At 45.0% G+C, this 21,946-nt stretch overlaps 1 protein-coding gene across 1 annotated transcript in view; it reads left to right on the top strand.

Annotated features, from left to right (window-relative positions):
* The window catches only part of WDR7 (WD repeat domain 7), a gene marked incomplete at its 5' end in the record, with an annotated part of 300,870 nt that overhangs the window by 196,982 nt on the left and 81,942 nt on the right, over positions 1-21,946 (top strand). The window contains 2 exons of the mRNA XM_015405476.1: positions 2,154-2,271; positions 10,009-10,091. Coding sequence (XP_015260962.1) covers positions 2,154-2,271; positions 10,009-10,091 — 201 coding nt within the window. The remainder of the gene's footprint in view (positions 1-2,153; positions 2,272-10,008; positions 10,092-21,946) is intronic.

The raw sequence follows: 21,946 nt of genomic DNA, 5'->3' as shown, positions 1-21,946 counted from the left end.
GTTGCTTGTTGACAGAAGAAATGTCATGCCTGCTTTACATGTTTCGGAGGAAGAAACCTCACTTTTTTAAGGGCTGCTGGAGAAGAGGAAAAACAAGGTGCACCTCAGGACCTTTCATGTTTGTGGCAAGTTAGGCACAGGGGTTCCCCCCCAGTCCTCCCCCCCCCCGCTCTCCTTCAGACATGATGTCAGCTAGCTGCCATGTTTCCATTGTATTTTTCCTTCCCTGCCTCTGGTGCTACGCCGCATGCTTGCTCGCTGCTGTGCTCGCTTGCTGTAAACAGCGATAGGGAGGCACTCATGAGACCGTGCGAACTGGTGCTGCCAGACTGGGTTATCTGACTGGCCTTGAGAAGGAGGGAGGGCTTGCGTTCCACTGTTGGTGTGAATATTTCTGCTCTCATGAGGCACAGAGACTCTCCCGTTCATTATGTAACCTCCCGCCGGGAGAATTCCCACACGCGCGCTTGGATTTCATTTGCTTAGCCATTTGCCTCATCCTGTTATATGTAGGGATGCATCCGCCCCATTGTCATTCCTGACAATATCCCTGTAGATCATGGCAACAGACCTGTAATCTAATAAAGCATAACGCTTCCCTGGAAACGTGTGTGATTTACTTGCTGTTGAACCTGACACATGGCTGGATTAAGGGGAGGGGTGTTGTTGCCTCTAGCAAGAATCACTTGTCTCTTCCGTCACTGCTGTGAGGCCCTGGCACGGTTTAGCAGTAGTACAGAACTGAGAGCGAATGGAATAGGGCACTCGTGTCCTCTTCACTGTGCCGCCACAAGCACCTTCTTGGGTGACCTGGTTACAGAACCGGCCCTCAGCATAAGTACATAAGAGAAGCAATGTTGGATCAGGACAATCCAGTCCCACACTCTGTATCACACAGTAGCCAGCACCCAGGTGCCATCAGGAGGTCCAACAGTGAGGCCAGAACTCCAGAAGCCCTCCCACTGTTGCCCCCCTGAGCACCAGGAATACAGAGCATCACTGCCTCAGATACAGTGTTCCATCTATACCTTGTGGCTAGTAAAGAGCCAGTTTGGTGTAGTGGTTAAGTGCGCGGACTCTAATCTGGGAGAACCGGGTTTGATTCCCCACTCCTCCACATGCAGCTGCTGGTGTGAGTCTCAGCCCCACCCACCTCACAGGGCGTCTGTTGTGGGGAGGGGAGGGGAAAGGAGTTTGTAAGACGCTCTGAGACCGCAGACCTCTCGGCAGTGGAACCGATTCCCTTTTAGTACGGGCAAGTCCAGAGAATTGTCCCAGCAGAAGCTCTCCCGTGCCTCCCCTGCAAGTCTGACACACCTACACCCATTCCCACCAGTTGGTCCTCAAGTGTACCCTTGAAGCCCCCCACTCCTATCAGTGAGGTTGTAATACAAGCTCCTCCTCTTCCTGTCACATGATTTCCTGCCATATGCTTTTGTAGCCCAGTGGGTCCCATGCTGCTACCTGGGGGGTGGTTAACGGTGGGTCCTGGGTCTGGAAATGTTGAAGACGTTAACAAGTGATGATAGCCCTTTAAATTCCGTCTTTATATATTGCCCTCGTAATGCAAGGAACTCTGAACTGGAGCATCATGTCTGAAAATCTGCTGTGTCCTCCATTTATAATGGCTGCACTTAGGAAGAGAGGGACTCAGCACAGCAAGCTGAAATGGAAGTGAAACCAAGTCTTTCCCGGAGCTCTTTTTGCCCTCTAAGCCAGAATAAACCAATGTAGTTGGATGATTGGAATAATAATGGCAGCGCAGCTGAGTGCATAATGGTCTATAAAACTTCGGCCAGGAGGTAAAACACACTGTATATTTGCATTGCCCTCGGTTCCGTCATATGTATTCAGTGCTGCAGCCGGATAATTTGTTAACAAGGCCTTTTTAACACTTTGGACAGATGCACATACTGTTTTCAATCTTCACGGTTAATTATTTGATTTTGTATTAGATGCTAGAACACCCTGACTCCTAATCACCGCTCATTGTTGGAAGTCCATTATATTCTAACTGTTTGAGTGCTCCCGTTGACCTTGAACTGACATTATAAGCTGTGTCTAATCTTTTCACTCTATATTTCTAATGCCTCCTTTCTTTTGGGTTTTCCCCCCTCCTCTTCCACCCCCCCTTTTGTCTGATCTCCGATTAGCATCACAATGGGGCTGCCTCTCAGTCCGGCAGCTGACTCCGCCCGCTCCGCGCGACACGCTCTCTCGCTCATTGCCACGGCCAGGCCACCCGCCTTCATAACAACCATCGCCAAGGAGGTGAGCAGAACTTTTTCCGCCGCTCGCTGAGCCGCACTTCAGCAAGAACAATTACTTCATTGTTTAGCGACAAGAACTGTTTAGGAATTGATTTCCCCCTCTTTGTATATTTTTTTCTTTATGTTTTTGCTTTTGTTTCTCATTCGTCTCTGTATATGTAGGTGTATGTTTCTGGGTTTTGTATGCCTACATTTTTGCTCTACACTGTGCGTATGTGTGTGTGTAAGAGAGAGAGACAGTATAAATATAGAGAGTTCTGTGTGTGTATAATAAAAAAGGGTATGAAAACTAACTAAATGACACTGCAGTGAGCCCCTGGATCCTTAGAAATACATAGTTAATAACAGAAATTTTTAAGTGAATAAATGGCTGGTTTCTACCTACATAAAATTACAAAACTCTCCAGCTTCTGCCTTAACCAGTAACTGTTGATAGATTTTAAAATGTGCGTGCTTGGTAGCTTTGCCACTCATTTGCCTTTTGCAGAGTACTTTTTATGTCTGGATATTATTTAGGATCCTGAGCTCAGAGCAGATAACCAAATTGAACTATATACATATGGCAAGATTTATACTCCAACGTTCTGTCCTCATCAGGGCCACTTAACAGATTAAAAAGTAATAAAAACAGGTCTTAAAAACCATTCATACCAAACAAAAGAGACACCGCTTAACCAGTTAAACACAAGCAAAAATACACACACAGGAACATAAAAACAATAATTAAAACACAGGGCAGGAAGTAGGGGTCACTGAGAGAATGCCAGATGAAGAAGAAGAGAAGAGATTGGATTTATACCCCGCCCTTCACTACCTGAAGGCGTCTCAGAGCGGCTTACAAACTCCTTTCCCTTCCCCTCCCCACCACAGACACCCTGTGAGGTAGGTGGGACTGAGAGAGCTCTCTTGAGAACTGCCCTTGAGAGAGCAGCTCTGAGAGAACTTGTGACTGACCCAAGGTCACACCAGCAGCTGCATGTGGAGGAGTGGGCAAGCAAGAAACAATGCATATTATTGGTTGTGATCATCAATGTACATTGATTTCTTTGGGTTTAGACAGCAGTAACAGCCCAGGCTAGCCTGATCTCGTCCTGTCCTGGAAGCTAAGCAAGATCAACCCTGGTTAGTATTTAGATGGAAGACCACCAAGGAAGTCTAGGGTGGCTATGAAGAGACCGGCAATGACAAACCACCTCTGTATGTCTACTAACCAATGCTCCCTCTAAACTGTAGAGTCTTGTGAGAAAAAAATTCTACTTTGTGAACTACTGGCATGAAAGTTCTGAGCGAGCGATTTGGCTGCTGCACAGATTAGTTTGCTCTGGAGCCATCCTTCCTGGGCCAAGGCAAAAATGTGCGAGCTGGAGGCTAAAAAAAACTGTGAGCTAGCTCACACTAACTCAGCTTAGAGGGAACACTGCTCTTGACTTGAAAACCCTACAGGGTTGCTGTAAATCACCCTTGACTTGACAGCACTTCTCACCCCCATCTGTGCATGGGATTGCACCGTGAGAGAAATGAAGTATCAGTTTTTATGTAAAAATTATAAGTTATATAACCAGTGCTCCCTCTAAGATGAGTTAGTGTGAGCTAGCTCACAGTTTCTTAGCCTCCGGCTCACACATTTTTGTCTTGGCTCAGGAAGGAGGGCTCCAGAGCAAACTAATTTATGCAGCAGTCCAATCGCTCGCTCACAGCTTTAATGCCAGTAGCTCACAAAGTAGAATTTTTGCTCACAGGACTCTGCGGCTTAGAGGGAGCATCGGTTATAACCCAAAGATATGAAGAAAATATTGTAGTGATGCACCCCCAAAGTGTTTTAAAATCAGAAAGCCAGCATGAAGAACCTCAAATGTATTCCCGTAACTTCCCGTTTCTGTGTTTGCGGATCACGTTTAAGATGCTAAACTGTGGGGTTTGGCAGCCCCAGCACCCTTTCTAGCGTTGTCACGTTGAGGACTCTTCAGATTAATCAATACAGAATAGGGAGTTATGAAAACTGCTCCATAAACATGCATTAAAATAATAAAACTTAATATGGTGTTGCTTTTTTATGTGTATAACCACTTGACTGGGCTGACGAGGGTTGCCAGCGCACATTAAATCCTTGCTAATCGACATTGACTCACCTTGAGAATCCACTTAGAAATGCATTATTGTTTTAATGTGAGTTGCTTATTATGGTACTCAAGTGAGAGAAGTTATTTCGATTCCTGATTAATTTATGCAGAATAAAGATGCTGCTTCTTGTCAGCGCCTTCTGAGTTTTATCACGCATAGGTCGCGAAGGAGAAGGTTTAGAGGAGAGCCCTCTGGTAATTCTGATTACTTGGGACAAGTAGTCAGTACCCATTCTTAAAATCAGGAAAGCTCTCTCAACTCCCAACTGCACTAGAGAAAATGGATGTGGATTTATTGTGAGAAAATAAACTGAAAATCCACTGAAAACTCTCTCTCTCTCTCTCTCTCTCTCTCTCTCCATATACACACATATTACAAATCACGCTTTATAAGTCAAATGGTATGATCCTTGGGGGTCCCCTCTCCTGTATATAGTGGGTTAGATCCACGAACTTTTTCATTCAGTCGCACCCAATCCCCCATCATACGACAGTCGCCAGCCAATATGGCTTTTGTATGGGCAGGTCCCATGGTCCCCAGTATAGTCTGCTTTAGTGGTCAAAGCGGACTCCTCCCTTTCTCAGCCACAGGAAAAAAACTAGCTGGATTTAACCCTGTAGTTATTGATGGAGTATAGTTTTGATTTGCGTTGCAATAGATTCCACTTGCCTCCCAGCTTTCATTTAGCACGTTTTGAAAACGAATGTTGGAACTTCACAATTGGCCGGAGCTGTTGGAAGCCTGGATATTATTGTTGTTGTTGTTTACAGAATTTATATTCCCACCTTTCTGCCCTTATATATGTATGTGTCATGGATTACTGTATGTGTCTGTGGATTACTGTATGTGTCTGTACTGTATGTATGTGTCTGTATGTGTCATGGATTACTGTATGTGTCTGTACTGTATGTATGTGTCATGGATTACATATTATATGTATGTGTCATGGACCGTATGGCAAATGGCTAAATCACAGTACATGAAGGGATCTTGAATCAATCTCATCATGGTTCCTTTTTGCTCAGTGTTTTAGTCATAATGAAGTGGATGCTACCCCCTAGCCCAGTGGTGGCGAACCTATGGCCCGGGTGCCAGAGGTGGCACTCAGAGCCCTCTCTGTGGGCACGCGTGCCATCGCCCCAGCCAGGCCCAGGCCATCATTAAAGTTTCGAATTCTCTGCAAAATAATTTTAAGTAAATGAAAGCATTTCGGATTGTTTTCCTTACTTTGTTTGGGTCATCTTAAGTTAACATCTTAAGTCAATGTATGAGTTGTTTTTTCTAAAGTTAAACCTCAGTATTCAGGTTAAATTGCCGTGTTGGCACTTTGCGATAAATAAGTGGGTTTTGGGTCGCAGTTTTGACACTCGGTCTCTAAAAGGTTCACCATCACTGCCCTAGCCTATATGTTTATTTATTAAAATATTTATGCCATGCTGTTCCTTTTCATTGAAGTTTGAAGCTCCCCCCCTCCCCCTTAAGTCTAGTGAGACTCGGGCCCTGCAGGACTTGGTTCAGTTCCACAGGGCCTGTAAGACCGAGATGTTCCACCAGGCGTGTGGTGGGGGACAGTGATGGGTGGAGAGATCAGTTGGCCTCCCTCCTTCCCCCCCTTCCTTATTCTCTATTTCCCCTCCTTCATTCTAGTTGTAATAATGTGGATCTTAAAATCGTAATATGTCGATTTTATTGTGTATTCATTGATGGAAGCTGCCCTGAGCCCTGCTTGGTGGGGAAAGGATGATACGAAGTGGGTCGTCCATTGGAGGGAGAATCATTTAAGGCTCCTTAGACTGGAGGAAGGCCACTTGGATCCACCCCAGTATATTAGTGCCAGTGCATGCTGGTGACTGAAGGTGTCTGTTGTGGGGAGGGGAAGGGAAAGGAGTTTGTAAGCCGCTCTGAGACTCCCTTGGGTAGTGAAGGGCGGGGTATAAATCCAATCTCTTCTTCTTCTTCATATTTTGACTTGTGTTTAGGAAATGAAAGCAGTGCCTTTTCCTTGGCCCACATGGTAGTAAAACAAATCACAAATATCCCAGAGGAGAGAGCCAGTTTGGTGTATTGGTTAGGAGCGCGGACTCTAATCTGGGAGAACCGGGTTTGATTCCCCACTCCTCCACCTGCACCTGCTGATGTGACCGTGGCTCAGTTACAAGTTATTTCAGAGCTGTTCTCAAAAGAGCAGTTCTCGAAAGAGCTCTCTCAGCCCCACCTACCTCACAGGGTGTCTGTTGTGGGGAGGGGAAGGGAAAGGAGATTGTAAGCCTCTCTGAGACTCCTTCAGGTAGTGAAGGGTGGGGTATAAATCCAACCTCCTCTTCTTCTAGGAACAATAATGTTCAGTAGCATCTTAGACTGACAAAATGTGTGGCGGGGATGAGCATTCATGAGTCGCCGCTCAGTTCTTCAGCGACTCACAGAAGCTCCTCCCCTGCCACAAATTTTGTTAGTCTTTAAGGTGCTCCTGGACTCTGGCTCTTTTCTACTGCTACAGACAGACCAATACGGCTACCCATCTTGATCTATCAGTAATGTTCGAAGCAGGGTAATTTAATCAAAGCGCATAATAGCTTACTGCTTTTATATGCATAACTTCTTTGAATTGTAAGCCACCTTGAGCAAGACTCTGACAAGGAGGCATAGAATAATTGAAATAATTAAATAATTGAAATAAAATAATAGCCTGATCACAAAACTTTGGTCTGGTCGGCATATTATGGCTATGGAATTAAAATGTGATGTATGCTATCAGACATGGTGGGGTATTATGTATTTGGGTCTCCCCCCCCAAAAAAAAACACCTTTCTCGAGGAGTCTGTAAGGTTCCATGGTTTTGAGGTGATTGACTTCTCTACCTCACTCCCCCTTTTTACACTTTTAGTGATGTTTATCTTCTCTCAACATCCCATCTGTTCTGGAGTGAGGTAGAGTAAGCAGTGAATTGGCTAAATTTGTGGATGACACTAAGTTGTTCAGGGCGGTGAGAACCAAAGAGGACTGTGATGAGCTCCAGAGGGATCTATGAAGTCTGGACAAGTGGGCGTTAACATGACAAATGGGCATGGTTCCACGTGGGCAAGTGCAAAGTAATGCACATTGGAGCCAAAAATCCTACAGGTTGAAGGGGTCCGAACTGGTGGTAACTGACCAGGAGAGAGAGTCATGGTAGATAACTCACTGAAGATGTCAGCTCATTGTGCGACTGCAATAAAAGAGGCAAATGCTATGCTGGGGATTATTAGGAAGGGGACTGAAAACAAATCAGCCAGTATCATAATGCCTGTGTATAAATCAAAGGTGCAGCCTCATTTGGAATACTGTGTACAGTTCTGGTCACCGTAATGCAAAAAAGATGATATAGCATTGGAAAAGGTGCAGAAAAGGGCAACTAAAATGATTAAGGGGATGGAACCTCTTCCATATGAAGAAAGATTAAAGAGGTTGAGTTCTTTAGCTTGGAGAAATGACGATTGAGGGGGTGACATGATAGAGGTTTACAGAATTACGCATGGGATGAAGAAGGTTGAGAAATAACTACTTTTCTCTCTTTCTCACAATACAAGAACTTGTGGGGACTCAATGAAATTAATAAGCAGTAGGCTTAGAACAGATAAAAGGAAGTACTTCTTCACCCAAAGAGTGATTAACACATGGAATTCACTGCCGCGGGAAGTGGTGGCAGCTATAAGCATAAAGAGCTTCAAGGGGGGATGGGATAAACATATGGATTAGAGGTCCATCAGTGGCTATTAGCCACAAAGTATAAATGAAACACTCTGTCTGGGGCAGTGATGTTCTGTATTTGTGGTGCTTGGGGGGCAACAGTAGGAGGGCTTCTGGAGTTCTGGCCCCACTGGTAGACCTCCTGATGGCCCCTGGGGTTTGGCCACTGTGTGACACAGAGTGTGGGCCTGGATTGGCCTGATCCAACATGGCTTCTCTTATGTTCTTATGAGCATAATTTTGTCCTTGTGAGGCTGGCTTTGGAAGCTTTTTTTCTTCATTTTTGAAGACATTTTTTTTCTGCATTTCTGGGGACTGTCCCGAATAGATAGAAGAGAACCCTACCTTGTCTGTTCGTAGCCCCGTTGTGTGGCTTTCATTATTCATACAGGGAGTGGCTGGTTTACTGTTGTGAATAGAAGACTTCTGCCCATGTAGTATCTGATTAACCAAGCTTAGATCAAATCTAACATTAGATCATGTAGAAATTGTTTGTATTCTAACAGTAACCTTTCAGTATCCTTGTGCTAGATGGCATTCTGTTCTCTACCTGCTATGGCTATTACTCAGCTGGAAACTCATCTCCATATGGTATCCTCACTGCTGCCATAGTAGTGTTGTTTACCCCATTGTACTCACTGTGTCATCTGGAGAGGCCTCTCACCTTTGCCAGTTGTTGCATGTCCGTGCTATAGGTATCTGAAGAAGTAAGCAGTGACTCACAAAAGCTTATACCCTGCCACATATTTTCTTAGTCTTTAAGGAGCTACTGAACTCTTACTCTTTTTTCTACTGCCACTTCCGTGTTATGCAAGTGTAATATGGCAACTGGCTCTACACATTAATGATTGGAGGGGGGAGATGAATAACCTCAAAGAAGTAAGTCAGGCATCCTCTCTATGAAAGACCTTACATATATGCTGGCCCTTTAGAATACTAAAGGGTGAAATTAATAGCCACCGTCTCTCTTTGAGCTTCTAAAGGACTCTCATATTTGTGCTGCTGCAATTCAAATAAAACACTCCCCCCGAATGCGGCCTAAGGGCCTAAAGTTCACAGTCCTGTTCGCCACATAAATACCTGAGGTGTCTCTTAGGGCTTGTTGCGCAAGTAATTAGCTGTAGGTCAGTACCCCGTTGAAGTAGACTCAGTGCCCATCTGACCTGCATTGTATTCACCAAAAACACCTGGGAATCGGTGTAGGCCTGGTTCAAATTATACTATTTTAAAAGGAGCAGGGGTGGGGGGGTGGCCTTTCTGGTCGCAGGTGAACTGAGGTTGTCTGCCCTTCTGTCCTTTGTTGCCTGTCCCCTTGTTGCCTTTGACAACAAGATGAAGCATCCACTGAACCTATTTCCCGCTTTGTTCGCTGTTTTCGGCACGGCAGGAGTACACGGCTGTAATTGTGCATGCGGGGAAAGACCGGAGTACGGACAGAATGGGGGGCAAATGGGGCAAAGGTGTCCGGAGCAGAAGCAAGCGAGTGGCTTATCAAAAACAAAGATGGTAGAAAGGGCCAGAAGGGGAGGAGGCCGGTAGATAAGAGAAATGGATCAGGGTTTCAGTGGAATGCGGCAGAGCCGGGGAAAGATGAATCAGATTTGAGGGAGCCTAAGAAAGGGAATTTGTAGCATTTAGAGCAAGACAGAAAGTAGGAAGGATGCATGGGAGGTAGAGGTCGAAAGCAGTCGTTAGGAAGAGAAAGCAACTGGCCAAAAACTGGAAGCATCATCTGAATGAGTATTAGAATCCGGGAGTGTTAAGTGAGACGGGGGAAGCTTTGACGGGAGTAGGGAATCCAGGCATTAGAGGGGTCTAAGAAATGCTGTGAAATTGTGGGGGGGGGGGTTGTGCATTTAGAACTATTTTATGTTTTACCTTTTATACGCAGGTTATGGACATCCTCATGTACTGTCTGGAAGGTTCGTTAGTCAAGAAGAAAGGTCTTCAAGAGTGCTTTCCGGCCATCTGCAGGTAGGAGGGCCTGCAAAGTGGAAATGTAAATGTGGAGATTGGGGACAGGCAGGTTTTGGTGGCTGATCAGAGAATCATAGAGCTGGAGGGGTCCATGCAGGCCATCTAGTCCAACCCCCTGCTCGATGCAGGATCAGCCTAGAGCATCCCTGGCAAGTGTTTGTCCAGCCGCTGCTTGAAGACTGCCAGGAGGGGACTGGAGCTCACCACTTCCCTAGGCAGCTGATTCCACTGCTGCACAACTCTTTCTGTAAAAAGGTTTTCCCTAAGATCGAGACGGTACCTTCCCGCCCTTAATTTAAACCCACGATTGCGAGTCCTCTCCTCTGCTGCCAACAGGAACAGCTCCCTGCCCTCCTCTAAGGGACAGCCCTTCAAAGACTTCAAGAGAGCCATCCTGTCCCCCCTCGACCTCCTCTTCTCCAGAATGGACATTCCCAAGTCCCTCAGCCTTTCCTCATAGGGCTTGGTCTCCAATATTATCCTCACTTGTCACTAGGCAAAGGGATAGCCTCTCCCTGACATGTCCCTAGAGGACTTTGAAAAATGAGCATCTCATCCACTGTTGTGGTGCCTGGGCAAGGTCCTTTTGTCAAGTACTGCTCCTAAGTATTTACATGGTTAGATAGGCCAGACTGACTAAATAGCTGATGAAGGGAAGGGTTAGCCTCAAAGGCACTTTCACAAGAGACGCTCGGGCTTGTTCATACAGCCAGTGGCTTCTACACAATGGCCTTCATTCAAGGTCTGTGACAATGTTGGCCAACACAGCCTGGAACCCTGCAAAGGTCCTTGGGAGGGATGCATGTCCATGGTGCTTGGAACACTGTGCTTGGGAGGGATGCATGTCCACGGCAGTGTTACCTCTAAGCTGAGTTAGTGTGAGCTAGCTCACAGTTTTTTAGCCTCCGGCTCACACATTTTTGTCTTAGCTCAGGAAGGGATGGCTCCAGAGCAAACTAATTTATGCAGTAGACAAATCACTCGCTCACAACTTTAATGCTAGTCGCTCACAAAGTAGAGTTTTTGCTCACAAGATTCCACAGCTTAGAGGGAACATTAGTCCACGGTGGTCTATCTGATCTCCAGCAACTCGAAAAAGAACTTCTTGCAATTACACATATTGTGGAAACTGCATATCCGCCGTCTAGGGTTGCCACACAGTGCTTGACAACCAGCAAGAGATTGTCTGTGGGCAGAGATGGGGGGAGGTCTGCAGTGCCAGCTGAAGTGTCACGTCACTTCCGGTAGAAAAAACAGAACTGATGTAGGTAGCTCTAGGAACCGCCAAAAACTCTTTGGTAAAACCACACCGTTTCGAGCAAATTGCAGGAAGTAAAGGTAAAGGTTTCTCTTGCTCAATAGCCAGTCGAATCGACTCTAGAGGGCGGTGCTCATCTCCATTTCCAAGCCGAAGAGCCAGCGCTGTCTCGTGGCCGGCATGACTTAGTTGCCGATGTGCACAGAACACTGTTAAGTTTCCACTTAAGCGGTACCTATTTATCTACTTGCAATTTCTTGCTTTTGAACTGCTAGATTGGCAGGAGCTGGAACTAGAGACGGGAGCTCACTCTGTCACGTGGCACTAGGGTCTTGAACTGCTGAACTACAGACCTTTCTGGTCTGCAGCTCAGCATCTTAACCCCTGAGCCATCGCAGCCCCGGATAAATTGCGGGAAACTCCATGGTTTATCATAGAGTTTTCTGTGATTCCTAGAGCTACTGTGTGCCACTCAAGTTTTTTTAACTGGAAGTGATGTGACCTGCATCCGGCTCCTGTCGCCCCCATCATAACCACTCATACAGCCAGCACAGAGACTCAGTTCAGGCCCACCGGCAACACACAGTTGTGAAAGACATTACATGGGAGTTGTGAGCAGTAGCAACTGTCCAAATGTTTCCATATTTCCTGGATCTGTACACTGTTGTGACCCCATCCTTCATATACCGTGAAAGTTCAGCTGTTATTACTATACTTTGTCTTCAGATACCTCTCCCGCCATTTGCTTGTGTGGGAAAGAGGATCCAGATGTGGTCTAGTGCAGATGTTTTCAAGCAGCAGTCAGATGCAGTGAGCCCTTGATGATGCACATCTTTTAAGTCCATATTTGCTTATAGGAAAGCATGTGTGTTCTTTATTCATATGAAATTAATGGCTGCCTCCCACATGGCCTGTCACTTTAAACAATGTTCACAGGTTTTCATTAGAAATGAAATTGCCTTCTACCAGGACTTGTAAAAGCAACTAAAGTCAGCTGACTCAGTTTCAGTTTTCACAGCATCTAACAGTCTTGGCTTTTATTTAATTTTCTTGTCCTTGTTGATGTGCAGACATTATTTAAAATGTGTGGTCAGCTTCAGAATTGTTTTCTTTTACAAAGATCCTGAGCTGGTGGTCTGGGGCTGCAGGAAACGTCACATGCTTCCAGACTCCTGCTAGAGCTACTGTATTGTAAGCCTGTCTTGTAAAATATGAACAGAGATGTCATGCTTCATCAGAACAATCTGCACTTCTGCTCCCTCTATTTTTATTCATGATCCCAACTCTCCTCTAAGCAGGCCAGAGGAGAGAGCACAACAATTCTCCTCTCCTTTCCTGTTAATCTCACAACAAACCTACAAGGTAGTTGGCGTCAAGAGACGGGGACTGATTCGAAGCCATCATGTGAACTTCATGGCTGAGCAGTGCTGTGAACTCAAGTCCGCCAAGTATAGGAGAGCATTATTGCTTCTTTTTTGTATTACTCCAAATAATGTGTCTCAAGGTTTGCTTTGGGGAAGGAGCCATGTTTCAATGACAGAGCATCTGTTAGGTATGTGGAAAGTCCCAGGTTCGGTCCCTGGCATCTTCAGTGGAAAGAATCAGGGAGCAGTTGATGTGAAAGACTTCTGCCTGAGACCCTGGAGAGCTGCTGCCAGTCTCCATAGACAAAACATGCTCCACCAGTGGTCTGATTTCATCATGAGGTATCCTTGGTATGGTAGGACCAAGAAAGGGAGAAGAAACCCAACCCTATAGAGGAAAAGTAACCAAAAAGGTTGAGACAAAAACAATAATCAAATATGGCTAAACACACAGCGCTAATATAAAAATATACAGTATATTTTATTTATGCATAAGAAATATTAAAATCACAATAAAGCCCACATATCTATGATTCTGTATATAAGTACCTGTACCTAATATCAGGACATTATATCTATTCCCACTTACTCCATGGGTAAACATTTCTGTGTGAGTAAGGTCTACACTGTATTTAGTTATTGTTTGTTTTCAGGTCCATTCTGTATACGATGAGGAATAAATATAATTGTTGGTTCCAGGTACATACGATGAGTTTGAATCATATTGATGTTCAACTTATGGAGTGCTCAGCTTTTATTTAACCACTAAGGAAGGCTTTTTAAATGTGTTTGGTTCTTGAATTTGGATACATTTTGTATTTTTTAACCTGTATTTATATATTCTGACATTTGTCCTGATATTAAGTATAGGTACTTATATATAGAACCATAGATGTGTGTTTTTAATTGGGATTTTAATATTTCTTATGCATAATTAAAATATATTGTGTACTTTTATATTAGCACTGCCAGGGGTCATTTTGTAGAAAAAGAGGTGCGGGAGCTCATTAGCATAACTTATTAGCATAACTCATTTGCATGGAACGTGCAGATCTGTCCTCGCAGAGGAGGGAGAGCTTTTACCTGAATAAAACTTGGTCTTAAAGGTGCCATGGACTGTTTTGGACCGGGGAGCCGGGGCGGGCTGCAATTTACTTGGCTGCTTCTTGCTCTGACTGAGGGCTGCTGGGAGCAGGGGGTGGAGCTTGTTGCATGTGCCCACCCCCTGGGCTCTTTACTGCCAGAGCTCCGCTCCTGTGCGCTCCTGCAGGAAATGACCCCTGGGCACTGCATGTTTAGCCATATTTGATTATTGTTTTTGTCTCAGCCTTTTTGTTATCTTCAGTATGCTGATGTGATATGCAGCAGCTACTTATACTTTCTTAGGAGAGCATCACACTCCAGTACCATGGATATGCCTTTAGAGGGAGGAATTTCTGCCACCGTGTAAAGGAAAAAATAAGTATTTCTGCATGATAAAACTGTGCCTGGTGATTTACTTAATTAAGTATTGATAACTAAGTATTTGAGGCTTAAACTCTTCTCAGAGAGTGGGCTTAATACTGCCAACACAATTGCTGCGGGTATGTTTTTATACAGTGAAAAATGAACTGTGAATGACATACCCACATCTTCAGAAATTTCACTGATGGTGAAAGCCTCTTGCCAATGTGGTTCGCGCACCCATTTTGCACTGGTGTTAAAAGTTGTAGCTATGTTGCCCATACCGTGACCAGGTTAGCCCGATCTCATCTGATCTCGGAAGTTGAACAGAGTCGGCCCCGGCTAGTATTTGGATAGGGCAGAGACCTCCAAGGAAACCAGGGGTCGCTACACAGAGGCAGGCAAGGGCAAATCACCTCTGAATGTCCCTTGGTTTGAAAACTCTGCGGGGTCACCATAAGTCAGTTGCGACTTGACAACAACAAAAAAGTATTGCCCGTATTTTGCTGCGGGAAACAAAAGTGTAAAGCTGGGTGCACTGGCCATTGTGCCTGTCACATACAGTTACAAAAAACCCCACTTTTTCTGCGGCTCATAGGCTCTGACAACCCGGGGACCGGTTTTAACACAGCAAAGTCGTAAAAGCAAGGAAGAGAACGCACCTAACAGGAGTGTCACTAAAAATTTCCCCTTTCATTGCATACTTGAAATGTAAATACAGAGGCAAAGACAAGCTGGGGAATTAATGTTGAGAAAATTCTCTCTCCCGGAGGCCGGTTTAATAGAGACGCATTGCCTTTTAAATTGTGTTAAATAGCATGCATTATATCTTACTGTACGTGATTATGGCCACTATAAAAATGATACAGCATTCTACTAATGACAGGACAGCCTACAGACCAGGGGTAAAATTTTTCCTATGACTTTGCTTTGTAATTCTGGAGGGGATCCAAATGGGAACACATTGATATAGCCTTATTACTATATTTTTTAAAAATATCATACCCTGCTGTGCTGATCAAATACGTAGGGGATTCATTCACTTTCTCCCCCTTGGTATTATTGCAATTACTGTTATCATTATTATTATTGGTGGGGTTTTTTAATCACTGTTATCTTTTAATTGGGCTGTAGAGGCTGGTACCAGTTCTCTTTCTATTTGGGGTAAGAGGGCTTGGACTTAAGCAGCCATACCAATAAGATAGATCAGGGGTCCCCAACGTGCTGCCCTTGGGCACCATACCATCCGCCCACACCTTTCTTGGTGCCCACCAAGTGTTTTTAGAAAGTGGGTGGAGCTAGGTGGGGGGGTTTCTCAGGAAGACTTCTGATTGGCCACTGTAGATGAGCTTGACTCTGCAGATTGTTTTTTGATTGGTTCAGTGTGAGCTGTCACCACAGTGTTAGTTTTATTCTGTCACCCCTCTTTCCCAGTGTATTTTTAATTTCTCTCTCACTCCCCCCTCCCCTGCACTTGGGCTTGCCCTGTGTGTGTGTCTGCCTCCTGTGGCAGCCATTTTGTGGCCAGCTCTGCCTCCTGTGACAGCCATTTTGTTGTTGTGCCCACTAGCCACATGTCAGAATACCAGAGATGCCCACAGGCTCAAGAAGGTTGCCCACAGGCCACCGCTTCTTTACTATCCTGAAACTTTCCTGTTAACACAATAAGGGTTGGAAATAATTGCTTTGTCATGGCAGGCAGACCTAAAAACTCTTTTGTGATCAGGTGCCCTGTCATGTTCTCAGTAGTGGCATGTCAGTTCTTATACACTGCTCCTTCATCTCAACCAGATGCAACAAGCAAGCTCCATTTTAATGGCCATTTGGGGCTGTTGCCACCAACATGGCCTTCCTGATCGGTCAAACCCAAATAATATGTCTGTTAACTGCCTATGAGTCAGGATAGCATTCATGTTGTCTGAAGAGGCTTCCTGCTCCCACACTTCCTGCAACGTCTAGGGGGAAATGGCCTCCCCTCTTCTTTCTACCACAGAGGTGACTCAGAGATCTTCTGTGTGAGAAACACTGATTCTTCCCCCCCCCCAACCCACAAACACATGAGCTGCCTTATAGTCACTCAGAACATCGATCCATCACAGTCAATATTATCTACTTAGCCTGGCAGCAGCTCTCCAGGGTCTCAGGTAGAGATCGTTCACATCACCTACAACCAGATCCTTTGAACTGGAGATACCAGGGACCTTCTGCATGCCAAGTAGATGCTCTAGTCTTTTCAGTTATAAATCAGATCCACTCATACAGAGGCAGTTTTATAGTGGTTCTGGGGCGCTGAGCAAAAGCCCAGGATGGGCCCTCACAATCGCTCCATTCCTACCACCTCCCCTCCACACACACACGCACACTGGGGCTGACCCCAGCCCAAGGTGTGGCCCCCAAGCCAGTTGCCAAGGGGGCAGCCACCCCCAGTATGTGGGAGCTTGCTCTCTCTGTTTTTCCCTCCTAATGCCACTGTCGGTTTTATCCCATAATTCCTATTTGAATGGTTTTATGCAGAATGACTGAGCGTGCTGGTCGTTGACTATAACAATAAATCTGACTGACTTTCCCTCCTCTGTTGCGGGGTGTGGAATGGAGGCCATGGTTGTGAGGGGCCCTGAGAAGTCATGAATGCCCCGTAGCTAGGACCACCCATTCATCCAGATATTTCCTGAGTTCTGGAAAGCTTTATGTTCAAAGTAGACTGCTTAATTAATTAATTATCGTATGGCATTGCGTGTCGAATAGCCAGGAGATCCTAAGATTGTCTGGCAGCCAGAAATTCTAGCTCTTTTAGTGTTATGCACCACTAGGTGGTGAGCTAGACTTGTTTTTAAGGCAAGAGGTGTTTCAGAGGTGGTTTGCCATTGCCTGCCTCTGCGTCACGACCATGGTATTCCTTGGAGGTTAGCCAAGGCCAACTTTGCTTAGCTTCCGAGATCTGATGGGATCAGGCTAGCCTGATCTATTCAGGTCAGGGCTCTCTGTTTTTTCCTCCTCTGTTGTGGGATGCAGAGTAGAATGGCCATGGTTGTGAGGGGCCCTGAGCAGTCATGAATGCTCCATATCTAAGACCACCCCTTCATACAGGGCTATCCCGGTCAGGTAGATTGCTAATCAGTGTTATGTACCTGTAGAATTAGTCTTGTTCCAAAGATATATTTTTGTACGTCTAAACCAAAATACTTGTTTGCAAAAGAGTTGAGTCGTGTTGCAAAATATGAGAGTCAAATTTTGGAAGCTCAATCCTTGGCCCTTAATAAGTTCAGCTGTCCCATTTTAGCAGGCAATACGTAACCAATATAGCTCCTTTAAACACACTCCAGTTTTGGAAGGTACACATTACAAAGCCATTTGATGCATCAAAAATATTTTTTTTAAACTTAACATGAGTTGCAGAAATACAGTTGGTCCCAACTGCTCAACACTTCTTTTTATTATTTATAGAAGTATTGTTATAAATATCGAGATGTGCATTTCCATCCAGAAGACCATCAGTCAGTGCAAATCCCATTTAATTTGTGCCACCAATTGAAAGACTCCGTTCCCTCAGTATTGTAATTTCAGTAGGTATGCCCTACTCTCTTGGGCCATGGGTTGCATGGAATTTTCTGACTTTATGGTGTTCTGCTATTGCTGATCTCTTCCAATATTTTGGTTTTCTCATTCTAGCTCATTCTGTATTCCCTGTGCCTTATTACAACACAGATTGCAAATACTACGAGCTTGAAACAATAAAACAATAGTAGTAATTCTATTAGGCATAGGGTAATGTCGCTGTTGACATTTTGAAAATGTTAAGGATAGAAAGGCCTCCTTTTATTTTCTGAGATTTATATAGGGCTTAATTCAGCAAGATGTGTAAGGATGTGCCTACCTTTAAAGGGTGAGTATTGCTGAATTATACTTTTTAATGGTCAGGATTAAAATTCAGTGAATACCATCTGTGAATAGGAACTGCAGAAAATACCTCTCCCACCAAGTGTTTGTGTGTGAAAGAGGGAACCAGATGTTGCCAGATACAGATGTTTTCCCATAGCAGTCAGATGCAGTTAGTGCACATCTCTCTGTGTGTTTTAATGGCTTTTACATAGGCAAAATGCTCAGTGGATTTAATGGACCTTGCATAGGCAAAACACTCAGTGGGTTGCCCCCAATTCATCTATGTACTTCTGCTAAACTGAAGAGCCTCAGATTATTTCAGCAGCTGTTTGGTTGGTTTTAGATTTGTAAAGAAGCAATGAGGTGGGTTGGTTGGTTGCTGTATTATATTCTGTATTTTATGTTGCTTCTCCAGAGCATGAGAGCCAGTATGATGTAGTGGTTAGGAGTGGGGACTCTAATCTGGGAGAATCAGGTTTTATCCCCCACTCCTCCACATGCAGCTGCTGGCGTGACCTTGGGTCAGTCATAAATTCTTTCAGAGCTGTTCTCTCAAGGGCAGTCCTGGAGGGAGCTCTCTCAGCCCCACCCACCTCACAGGGTGTCTGTTGTGCGGAGGGGAAGGGAAAGGAGATTGTAAACCACTCTGAGACTCCTTCATGTAGTAAAGGGCGGGGTATAAATCCAATCTCCTTCTCCTCCTCCTCTCCCCAAGTTTTTCCGAGATCCAATATGTGTTCCAGTCTCACTTTCTTCAGCTAATTCCTAATGGCAAGTAATAGCAGGTGGAGAGTGCCTGCACAGCTCAGGTAGGGGAAGTGCAAGTTCACCCCCTGCTCTATAGAAGAAATTTTGTTGGCCTCTCTTTTGAACATTGTCCCAGGGCCTTCACGGCCTATGACTCTTCATACTTGTTGAGCCATGTCTCCCAGCATACACCATGTGCAAGCTGTGATCTTCATACAGCCTTCCCTTTCTAAAGGCGTCTTCTCTTAAGATTGTTCATACAGCTAAGCTGCTGGCTTTCTCTGTGGTAGGGTGGATGAGCTCCGGCAGTAAAAAGCCCAGGGGGCATGCACATGCAACAAGCCCTGCCCCCTGCTCCCAGCAGCCCTCAGTCGGGCCACAAGGAGCAAGAAGCAGCCAAGTAAGTTGCAGAGCCCCACCCCCGGCCCACCTTCAGGTACTAGCTCTCCCTCCTCTGTGAGGACAGATCTGCATGTCCCCCCCCTCAATAGCTAGCAATCCAAAACAGTCCAGTGGAGCCTGAGTGGTGGGTGTTGCCTTCTGACACACTTCCGGTGATGTCAGGGGGTGTGGCATATGCAAATAAGTTATGCTAATGAGCTCCTGCACCTCTTTTTCTACGAAATGTCCCCTGATCTTCATACAGCCTTTCCTTTCTAAAGGTGTCTTCTCTTAAGATTGTTCATACGGCAACAGCTAAGTTGCTGGCTTTCTCTGTGGTAGGGCAGATGCAGGGTTACCATATTTTGAGAAGCAAAAAAGAGGACACATTTCCCAACTGGAGTGGCCTACCAGAGTACATGCAGAGGGTACTTGAACTTGGTGCGTTTAGGAAGGCGTGCATGGCAGTTTTATTGCAGAAGGCATTGGTGGAGGTTGGACTCTTCAGTAGATGGGGCTGCAGTTTTTAATCTGTGTTTTTTTTAAGTCAGTGTGTGCCGTGTTCATGTTCTTAGTGGGACATTTTGTGTTCTCAGCTTAGAGGGAACACTGGTTGTTAGTAGGGCATTTTGTGTTCCTCCAACTTGTTGGGTTGTTAGCCACCTTGACTTCAAGATGTTAAGGTGAGCTATATCTTAAACACATCGTTTATCAATGTCCGAGGACCTTTCAGCGAATTGTGTTCTTTAGCTGTCGACCTCACATCTTCATCTCCAGCATCCAGCCTTTGACTACAGTTGCCAGCAAATGATTGTGCAGTTAGGCTGTGCTGGATTGCCAGTGCATACTGAAGGTTGTACTTCCATTCAAAGAGGGGCACAGACCAAAAAACTAAGCCTTTCTGAAGAAACATCATTTTGATTATAAGTGGGATCTTTTTAATGCTGCTTTTAAAAATGCTTCTTCAGTGCTCTTCTCGGACAAATTACATAGCTATTTTCAGGGGTCATTTTGTAGAAAAAGAGGTGCAGGAGCTTATTAGCATAACTTATTTGTATATGCCGCACACCCCTGACATTACTGGAAGTGTGTCAGAAGGCAACACCCATCGCTCAGGCTCCACTGGACTGTTTTGGATTGCTGGCTATTGGGGGGAGAAACGTGCTGATCTGTCCTTGCAGAGGAGGGAGAGCTTGTACCTGAATAAAAATTGGTCTTAAAGGTGCCACTGGACCGTTTTGGACCGGGGGGGGCCAGGCGTGGCTCTGCACCTTACCTGGCTGCTTCTTGCTCTGACTGAGGGCTGCTGGCAGCAGGGGGTGGGGCTTGTTGCATGTGCCCGCCCCCTGGGCTCTTTACTGCTGGAGCTCCGCTCCTGTGTGCTCCTGCAGGAAATGACCCCTGGCTATTTTGTTTGCAAAACACCCATTTTTAATCAGATTTCAAATGCAAATGTTTATCATTCACATATATTTACAAATGCATTAATTGTTACAAAATGGATACTGTTGAATACCATCAAAATTCTGTTTAGGTCCCTGGTTTCTAGCTTTTATGTATGCAAGATGAGCACACTTTATGAACTACCTGTTTCAAGTCAGAGTCGTTGAAAGGAAGCAAACAACCGTGATGATGAAAAGTCCAAAAAAAAAGGTTCTTCACAGATTTGTAAATTCTTTTTTTAGTATTCAGTTTACTGGAAGCAATTCAAATGCCATCAACACCAACCATTAATGGATTTGATGAATGTGACTATAAGATATGACTAGAGTATTTGCCAAATGGATTAATATTATATGGGTATTTCAACGCTACCCACTTTGATAAATATGTACACAAAACAAGATATAATATGCATGGTTCGTTGGTGTTGATGGCGTTTGAATTGCTTCCAGTAAACTGTATACTGAAAAAAGAATTTACAAGTCTGTGAAGAACCTTTTGGGGGGGGCACTATACATCACAGTTGTTTTCTTCCTTTCAACTTTCATCCCTTGACCTCTCTCTTTGGTTTGCATCAAATCAGAGTAGGGTAACAACCAGGGTTCCCTCTAAGCTGAGTTAGTGTGAGCTAGCTCGCAGTTTTTTAGCCTCTGGCTCACACATTTTTGTCTTAGCTCAGGAAGAATGGCTGCAGAGCAAACGAATTTACGCCATAGCCAAATCGCTCGGTCACAACTACAATGCCAGTAGCTCACAAATTAGACTTTTAGGTCCATATTTGCTAATCCATATGCAAAAGTACCTCCTCAGGAAAGCTGCTCCATTAGCATGTCACAGCCTGGAGAACTCCTACAAGATAATGGCTCAGCCCTACCCCACCTTCCTGAGTAGGTATAAATTACCTGCCTACCCTTTTTCTTCTCACCTCGACACAGAAAATACTCCATCTTTCTGTGTTATACCTCTGAGGGTGCCGGTCACAGCTGCTGGCAAAACGTCAGGTCCTACAATGCCAAGAACACAGCCACACAGCCCGGAAAATCTATGACAACTAATGAACTCCGGCCGTGAAAGCCTTCGACAACTTATACAGAGTGTTGGACTGGATGGGCCTTTGGCCTGCTCCAACATTGGCATCTCTTATGTTCTTATGTTCTTATATCCCTGATCAGTTCACAGGTCTGATTATCAGTGTCAAATGAGTCCGCCAAAGTGGTTTGCTGGAAAATTTGCAGCATCCCTGTTTAGGACTGCTGTAAGAAAGGTAGTTGTCATCTGTCAGTTCAAGCAACTTTTGATTTGTCTCATGACCCTTTACCATTACAGACAGGAGTATT

The sequence above is a fragment of the Gekko japonicus genome, unplaced genomic scaffold (genome assembly GCF_001447785.1).
Source record: "Gekko japonicus isolate JY-2015 unplaced genomic scaffold, Gekko_japonicus_V1.1 scaffold2013, whole genome shotgun sequence".
NCBI lineage: Eukaryota > Metazoa > Chordata > Lepidosauria > Squamata > Gekkonidae > Gekko > Gekko japonicus.
This window is presented reverse-complemented; position numbering and strand designations above follow the sequence as displayed.